The 8,970-nt window shown below is 52.7% G+C and overlaps 1 protein-coding gene across 2 annotated transcripts in view; it reads right to left on the bottom strand.

The window, feature by feature from the left end:
• Macrod1 (mono-ADP ribosylhydrolase 1) overlaps positions 1–7,687 on the bottom strand; it is a 143,788-nt gene extending 136,101 nt beyond the window's left edge. The window contains exon 1 of one of the 2 annotated variants that reach the window (XM_029472748.1): positions 7,256–7,687. In XM_029472748.1, the coding sequence (XP_029328608.1) occupies positions 7,256–7,547 (292 nt within the window). In that variant the 5' untranslated portion in view covers positions 7,548–7,687. The remainder of the gene's footprint in view (positions 1–7,255) is intronic. The other variant, XM_021151365.2, reaches the window with a different exon arrangement.
• Positions 7,688–8,970: the final 1,283 nt, after the last annotated feature.

Below are 8,970 nucleotides of genomic sequence, written 5' to 3'. Positions count from 1 at the left end.
CTCACTTTGTAGACCAGGGTGGCCTCGAACTCAGAAATCCGCCTGCCTCTGCCTCCCGAGTGCTGGGATTAAAGGCGTGCGCCACCACGCCCGGCTCCTTTTTTTTTTTAAAGACTTATTTATTTTATGTATATGAGTACGCTGCAGCTGTACAGATGGTTGTGAGCCTTCATGTGGTTATTGGGAATTGAATTTAAGACCTCTGCTCGCTCCAGTCAACCCTGCTCGCTCAGTCCCTGCTCACTCTGGCCCAAAGATTTATTTATTATTACAAATAAGTACGGTATAGCTGTCTTCTGACACACCAGAAGAGGGCGTCAGATCACATTATGGGTGGTTGCTGGGAATTGAACTCAGGACCTTCGGAAGAGCGGTCAGTGCTCTTAACCACTGAGCCATCTTGCCAGCCCACCCTCTCCATTTCCTTCTCTGCTTCCCACCATGAATCTTGAGAGTCTGTCTTGGCTCACATACATTCCTTCCTGGACCTTGGCTAATACGGTCCCCATTCACCACCAGCACAGTGCACAGTGTGTGTGAGGGGCCATGGGTGCCTCAGTGAAGAGCTGAGACCTGAGGGCTGAGTGATCAGTCATCCAGGTAGAGGACCTGCCTGTACAGAATGATATGAGGCAGCATCCGGGGTGATGTGGAGTGAAGCCAGAGCAGCCTGGGCAGAGAGGGAAGGTGGGACACAGAGGGGCGGAGAAGAGCCACATGCTGCTTTCATCCCCCTTTGGCTCCCACTAAACTCAAGGGCAAGTCTGAGCCTCAGTTCCCTTCTCTAGGTCAGAGACATGATCTACCAAGATGCTGAAGGTCCATGACCAAGGCCCTGGGTGTGCACTGAGAACACTCGTTCAATGGTAATGTGCTTAGCTAGCATGCATGAGTCCTAGGTTCAATCGCCAGTTACAGCTTTAGAAAAAGAAGGCAGCCATCGTGGTGGCGCACGCCTTTGATCCCAGCACTCGGGAGGCAGAGGCAGGCGGATTTCTGAGTTCGAGGCCAGCCTGGTCACCAAAGTGAGTTCCAGGACAGAAGAAGAAGGCAGGGTGGCAGAGTGACCCCTTGTAGCATCACAGGTTCCTCCTGGGGAGGGTACCTAACAGCGCAAGATCCAGGAGGAGAAAGCCTTCCTCAGGTGGAGAGCGGGGCAGGTGGAGCTTCAGCCAATATTTAGCTCCACAGATGAGTTATCATGTGCTATCATGATCAAAGACACCCTGAACCTTGACACAATCAAGTGTGAGTGTTTCCAGCTGGCCTGACCTGGAGCTGGCTCCACGAAGCTATGGTGATGCTGACCAACTGCTTGCCAGCCACTGTAGACCAGCTACTGGCGCCGCTGAAGTGGTCAGGCTGGAACCAACCCTGGCACCACATACGAGTTCCACTACCCAAAGACACTTAGGCCCCTAGCAGACACATCTGACAGATGCCACCCCTTTAGAAGAGAGGCAGAATGATCCAGCCCTCCTCACACGCAGGAAAAAGAAACCTGGGTGGACCTGTCCTTCTCCGTGACCTTGGTGGCCTGGTTTGAATGGCCATGGTTCACAAGGCCTACTTGCTCCAATGGAGTCCAAACAGAGCACTGTTTCACAGAAACTGCACGCTGTCTCTACCACCAACCACTACACCAGCCTCAGAGTTCTCTGTCAGTCTATCCCTGTCAACACCCATCCCTAAATACACAACTTCAAAAAGCCAACATGAGCCAGGTGTGGTGGCGCACAATTCTTTTTTTGGTTTTTTCGAGACAGGGTTTCTCTGTGTAGCCCTGGAACTGGAACTAACTTTGTAGACCAGGCTGGCTTTGAACTCAGAAATCGGCCTGCCTCTGCCTCCCGAGTGCTGAGATTAAAGGTGTGTGCCACCACGCCCGTCTGGCGCACAATTCTTATTCCAACATTTGTCAGGTAGAGGCAGAAGGATCAGGAATCCAAGGCCAACCTGGGCTACATTAGACACAAAGAAAAGGCCAGCACACCAGTACTGTGTGCCCATCTACAAACATGGTCATGGCCTCGCTCAGCAGGCTCCTGGGGTGTTCGATGCTACACAGCTGCCTGAGATGCTTCTCTGCCCCAAGGCCTGTGCACTTGTTCTTCAGCTCAGCCCCATCTTTCAGGGCCACCTTCCAGGCCTGTGCTGCCACACGCACACAGGAGTCACTGCCCACCTCCTCCCATCAAGTCAGATGCAAACTTAAAGCACAAGTGGGTTTTATTTTTTTATAAAAGATGTAAAACATGCATTTTCATTTTCTTTCATTTTTGAAGAGGCGAAAAGTATTTCACGGCTCACTGAGACAGGTGTTGTAAAAAGATGTTCGCAGTAAATTTTGATGGGGAAGCCTGACCCCAGACTAAGCTTCCAGGGCTCGTGGGCATGAAAGCTGGGCAGGAGGAAGCAAACTCTGCCAGAGCCATAAAGCGTGCCAGGCAAACGGGAATTCAATGATGTGTTTTAAGAAGTATCTTTATGGCACTTTGCAAGACGTCGTTCAGAGAGATGAGACAGGCTGGGCAGCAGGGGGGGGGGGCGGGAGGGCTGAGTCTGCAGAACACCAGGTGGGCACAGCTGATAAGGTTGTGCACCTGAACACAGTAGTGTGTGGCTTCCGTGGCATTAATCACCTGGGAGCAGCGACTCATCCGAGCCTATGGCACAAGCAGTGGAGAACAGAGTGTGAAGCCTACTGTAGCTCTGGACCTGCCTCCACACACACTGGGGTGGACCAAGGCTGCATCCCAACATGGAAGAGGTGCCCTCACTCCTAATTCTCAGGTGTGCCTGCACAGTATGCTGGCTCAGCAGCTCCATCAGAGACGCTGAGATGAGGTTCCCCAGGTCCTCAAGGCGTAGCAGGGGAGCATTGTTGTAGCAGGGTTTGCAGGGGAAGCCTTGGGAACATCCTGTAAGCTACCAGCGAGAATGAAGGTCGTCTGTCAGAGTCCAGCACAGAGCATAGGAGCCTGGGAAGAGATGAGCAAGGGGGCGCTCTGTAGGCTGGCAATCTAATGTGACCCCAGCACAGAAGCTGGAGCTATTGGTCCCATTTCATAGATAAGGAAATAGAGGTTCAGGGAGCATGCAACAGTGACTCTGGACTTGCTGGATTCTGATAACACCAACATTCCTTCTCTTTTCAGTACACAGTTCTGGCCCAGCATGAGACAAGAAGTCAAGACTAGAACAGAGGCCCTAGACGTTCCTGATAGCCCTGGCTAAGTCCCCTCAAACCAACTGCTTTTCCTTGTGAATAGTTCAGTCTTTTGTGTGTGGTTTTTTTGTTTTGTCTTCTTTTGTTTTGTTTTGTTTTGAGACTGGATTTCTCTGTGTAGCCCTGGCTGTCCTGGAACTTGTTCTGTAGACCAGGCTGGCCTCAACCTCACAGAGATCTACCTGCCTTTGCCTCTGGAGTACTAGAATTAAAGCATATGTCACTGCCCAGCATCCAGTCTTCCTTTTAGGTAATTGTTTTTTAGTTTTATTTATTTTATTGTATTGCATGAATGTTTGGCCTGCATGTAGGTATGTGCATCACCAGCATGCCTGGTGCCTGCAGAGGCCAGAAGAGAGCATTAATCCTGTGGAACTGGAGAATTAGGGGAGATTGTGAAGCTCTGTGTAGGTGCTAAAAATTGAACCCAAGTCCTTTAAAAGAGCAACCAGGGCTCTAAACCACAGCCCCTATTTCCAGTCTTCTAAATAGGTCCTAGTTGGAAGGAGGGCACTGTGGCACCCAAGAACCAAGGGGATTAGATTAACTAACCAGTGAAGACAACAGATCTGGCAGAAATCTGCCCCAACAAAGCTTCACAGCTCCACACCTGGTTTGATCCCCAGGATCATATAAACCAGGCGTGCTAGATTACACCTGAAATCTCAGCATTTGGAATGATGTATGTAGGGAGTTAGAGGTCAGCCTAGGCCACAGGAGACACTGTCTCAAAAACAAAACAACAAAAGACCTACATGTTTCCTGATGAGGGCATCCAGCCTGGTGGCTGTCTTGATGAGGAAGATGAACGAATCCAGAGAAGCAAGCAGCCATTATGGAGGTAAAGAAGGAGCAGGCAGAGCCCTGGGCAAGGCCTCTTGAGCTGGACCGCAGCAGGCAACGGACACGGTGCAGATCAAACAGAGAACAACACCTCATCAGGAGATTCTGCTGGGGGGCCGAGCCCTTCCAAAGCACTGATGCTTGCCCTCCTACCCCTCACCTACCCTCCTGCTGTCTGCATGCAGCCTGCAGCCTCCAGCCTGCCTCCGGCTGCCTGAGATTATGCTTTGAATCTAAGCAGCCCCACAGGCTCAGGTCCAGAGGTGGGAGTTGGCTGGCAGGAGCTGATCACTGCAGGTCAGGTCTTGGGCCTCAGTTTTGCCTGGCTCTAGGCCTCTCGTCTGTCACTCCCTCCAGTCACCACAGTCCCACTTTCCCTTTGAGACAGAATCTTGCCAGGTAGCAAGGCCCTTGCTGTATAGCCTACACCAATCTCCATCTCACAGCAATCCTCCTGCCTCCACTTCAGAGTGCAAGGAGCACAGATATGTACCAGCATGATCTGAGCTACATCCCCGTGCCTTGTGCATGGGGATCTTCTGCAACCACGAGTCAAAATAAATCTTCCTTCTTCCTTCTTCCCTTACATGGGATTAGTGTGGTCTCCGACAAGCAAAAACTAACATGTTGCTATTCTGGATGAGAGTGTGCCGCTGAGCAACCCCAGGAAAACCTTGGTTTTCCTGTAGGGTGAGGAGGCCGGGAGTTTTCACACCCCCTGTTATTATATTTTTTTCACCCTAAACTGCCTACACATCAGTCTCATGTGAGTCAGTGGGCCAGTCTTTGACAGAAAATCCCCTAGGGAAGCAAGCATCTAGACATATCCCCTGTCCATTAGAGGCGTGTGTCAGGATGGTCTGAGTAACTTAATGCACGAGAAGCCTAAAGGCTTCTGCAGAAGAATGGATACCCAAAGTGTGGTACACTACGATAGAACCCATCGCAGAGGTAAAGGAGCATAAACTGTCATAATGCACCTGTGTGCATGACAGAGTGAGCTCCAGGCCAGCCTGGGCTATGGATGACAGAGTGAGCTCCAGGCCAGCCTGGGCTATGGAGGAGAACTTTGATTATTGTTTGATTTTTAGATACAGGGTCTCACTGTGTAGCCCTGGCTGGCCTAGAACTCACTTTGTAGACCAGAACAACCTGGAATTTACAGAGATCTGCCTGCCTCTCCCAAGCAAGGGCGGGGATTTTAAGCTTGTGGTACCAACCCTTCTCTCTCTCTCTCTCTCTCTCTCTCTCTCTTTCTCTCTCTCTCCCTCTCTCCCTTTCTCTCTCCAAAAAACAAACTCTCTGAGGAGATCTCTGAGTTTGAGGTCAGCTTGGTCTGGTCTACATAACAAGGACCAGGGCATCCAGGACTATATAGAGACTCTCTCTCAAATAAATAAATAAACAAACAAATAAAAGGAAAATTTAGACCAGACCACCCCACATTTCCATGCCCAGAGCCTTCTGTCCCAGGTCACGGAGGCTTAGAGTGCCCACTTCCACACACTAGGTAACTGAAACTCGAGAGGCCTTCCTTGTCTTACCACTCAGCCCCTGTCACCACTGCCTTTGGGACTGCATTTGGTCACAATGGGACCACCTCCTCCAAATCTAGCCCTATCTCCAGAACCTGGAATGCCCTTCCCCAGCTGGTTACTTTACTTCAGGTCCCTGATGGGCCACCTGACCTTCCCAGCTCTTTGTAGCACACAGAGGACTATGTTGCCATAGTGTTTCTCCACTAGACAAACTGTTGCCTGGCCACTCACTGTTGGATCCTACAACGCTGGTACCAATAGGACATGAGGTAAAAGTTTACTGAATGAGGGCCAAGGAGATAGACGGGTTAGTGGGTGGGTAAACGGAATTTGATCCCCAGAACCCATGCAAAAGCCTAAAAGCTAGCCACAGTACACTGGCATCTCTAATCCCATTAAACCCGGCGGAAATGGCAAGCGGAGATCAGACTCTCCAGAGGCTCAAGGACCAGCGCACCTGACTCCCAGCTTGGCACAGAAAGGGAGAAAGCAGCATCAGTCCAGCAGCTGAGGAACCTCAGGTCCCATCAGTTTTCCCAGGTTAGGCTGGTTTTCAGGGTCACCAAGGAAAAGGGAGCTACGGGGAGAAGGGCTGGAATCTAGAAATAGAGGCAGAAGGTACGCTACGTGTGGTACTGCCTCAACTCTCCTTCCTCTCCCTGGGTAAGCAGGACTCTAAGGAAGAACACTAACTCCCTCTGCTGGAATTCTGGACGAGCCCCGCAACTCCCGGCCAAGGTTGAGGGAGTGGCAAATTCTGATTGCTCCCAAAGGAGGCTGTCAAGTGCTTTAGGATCCTGGGCAGACTTGCAACAAGCGAGAGCTCTCTTTTCTAAAAAGGAACCACTCTGAGGTTACCTTCAACCCCGCTTGACCTAGGTGGCCCAGCCCCCATGGTCACGCCCACTGGCAGCCCAGCCAATGGCCTTAGCCGCTCATTCGGAGGAGGATCCGCCCGGAATAATAAGGGAAGCACTGGCGCTGAAAGGCAGGGGCAGCTGGACTGCCACTCAGGGTTATTTGGGGCTCTGCACTTTGCATTCCAGTTAGCGACTAGGTCGTCCGGGACCCGTGGCCCCTTCCTGGCATGCTCGTCCAGGAGGAGAAATACTTTCATTCTTGAGGGAGTCAGTGATTCTCACAAGCCCACGCCCGACGTCAGACTGCTCTCCAAGTTCTATGATCCCAGTCCCTCAAGAAGGAGCAAAGTGCTGGCAAGGGGCCAGAAGCCAGCAGGAGGGCAAAACGGGCACCTACCATACTCCCAGAGAGGCCGACACCCGAGCTGCCATTCTTGGGACTACCTGACCCTACCTGATAGGCCAAGCTTCTACACTTTGCCTTTGCACACTCCCAGCCTGACCTTGGGGAAGTGAACTTTGGCCCTAAGCCTCAGTTTCCCTCCTGTGCATGCATGGAGGAAGGTGGCAGGTCCCAGAGGATCTCGGGGGCGGGGGAGAGGGGCGCGGGTGTGGACTACCTGGGACCATTGCTGAGGTAAGGCCGCCTTCCCCACTTGTTTAGTCAAGGGGTAACCTGGTGTAGGAGCTGGGCATGGATGTGGGCTGAGGGGGTTCCCGAGTGTCTCAGGTGCTCGTGGAGTGCCTTTCGGCCGGGGAGACCCACGCCCTGCGCTCACACTTACATTTGGCCTCCTTCCAGTCGGTGGAGGTGCTCAGGTCCACCTTCGCGGCCATGGTCAGGGGGGCCCAGGTGCGCACCCAGGCTCCACGCCCCGCCGCCCCCCACGCCCCAACTCCCGCCGAGAGCCACGCGCAGTAGCCGTGCTCGCCCAGTGCCACCAGGGGACCGCACGCACTGCCACGGGGCCGCGGGCCACCCGCCGAGCGGCCGGGCCAGGGGCGCAGGGAGACCAGCAGCTGCCCCGCCGCGCGCAGCTGTGCCAGGCGGCCGGACACTTGGCTCTGCAGCGACATGAACAGGCGGTGCCGGGCGGCTCCCCGCCCACTCGGACTCTATTTACGGTGCTCCGGAGAGTCGCGCTCGGTCCCTTATTTACTCTGGGACGAGAGTGGCGCGTGCCAGCCCGTGGCGACCTGCTTAGAGACCGCGGGCGGCGCGCCGCTGGGCACCCTGGAACTTGTAGTTCCGTCCGGGCCCACTGCGCTCACGCACTTAGCACACACGTGCGCACCCAGCCTGTCTGTGTCCTCCCGAGTGTGGCTGCAGCCAACCTTCCGAAGCTTGGTGATTCGACAAGGCACTCCGTGCGTGGATTTTCCCGCCAAGTCAGCTTCTAGTTCTTTCCGCCTAGTTGCCGTGACTCATAAGTAAACTCGGTCCCTATCGCGTGTTTTGTAGGCATAGAGAGACCTGGACACGTGTTGGTGCCTCCACATCACCCAGCTCTGCGTCTGATCCACAGCAGCTGCAGGTTCCAGCCTGCCAAGGTGGGGCTGGGGTGATAGGTGCTGCGGACCTATATGTCAGGGTGGGGCAACTTTTCCGAGCTGGCCGGAAGAGCTCGATCTCCCTTAAGCTCCAAGAGCCAAGCAGCGCCAACTGAATTCCACAGCTGCTCCTACAAGACATTAGTGAGATTTGAAAGGAAGAAACCTAGGTGTCAAATAGGCATGGTATTCCAGCATTCCAGAGGGTGAGGGCGGAGAATCTTAGGAAAGTTTAGGATCAGCCTGACTTACAAGGCAGCCACATAGCAAGACCCTGTCTCAGTCAATAGGTCAGTCTAACAATCAATATAAAAAAGAGGGGGGGGGGGCTGGTGAGATGGCTCCGAGGGTAAGAGTGAAAGACCCACAACGTTCTGACTCCCCCACGTTCTGACTCAGGAGAGGCGACACCCCAAAATCACCCACAAGAAACGGTCTTGCTGCAAACAGCAAGAGGATTTTTTTTTTAAAGATTTATTTATTTATTATATGTAAGTACACTGTAGCTGTCTTCAGACATTCCAGAAGAGGGCGCCAGATCTCTTTGCGGATGGTTGTGAGCCACCATGTGGTTGCTGGGATTTGAACTCTGGACCTTCGGAAGAGCAGTCGGGTGCTCTTACCCACTGAGCCATCTCACCAGCCCAGCAAGAGGATTTTAATTCAAGAGCATTTTTATTCAAGAGCGCTCTCGAGCCCACGGTCATACACCACGCAGTCTGGATAAGGGGGTATTTAAAGGAAGAAACCACAACTCAAGGAAGTGGGGAGGGCATTGTTGGAAAATACCAAAGATACCAGTTAAGAGTCACAAGGAAGTGCAAAGTCACAAGTGTCACAAGGAATACCTGGTAATTGTTCAGGTTATCTCTTAAGACAGTTTCTAAGAGCCCCTAACAATAGCACATTCTTTGAATGAACACTCTTTGAACCCAGGAAGCGGGTGGGT

This window comes from Mus caroli, chromosome 19 (assembly GCF_900094665.2).
Source record: "Mus caroli chromosome 19, CAROLI_EIJ_v1.1, whole genome shotgun sequence".
Taxonomy (NCBI): Eukaryota; Metazoa; Chordata; class Mammalia; order Rodentia; family Muridae; genus Mus; species Mus caroli.
Note: the sequence above shows the minus strand (reverse complement) of the source record. Positions and strands in the feature narration are given on the sequence as shown.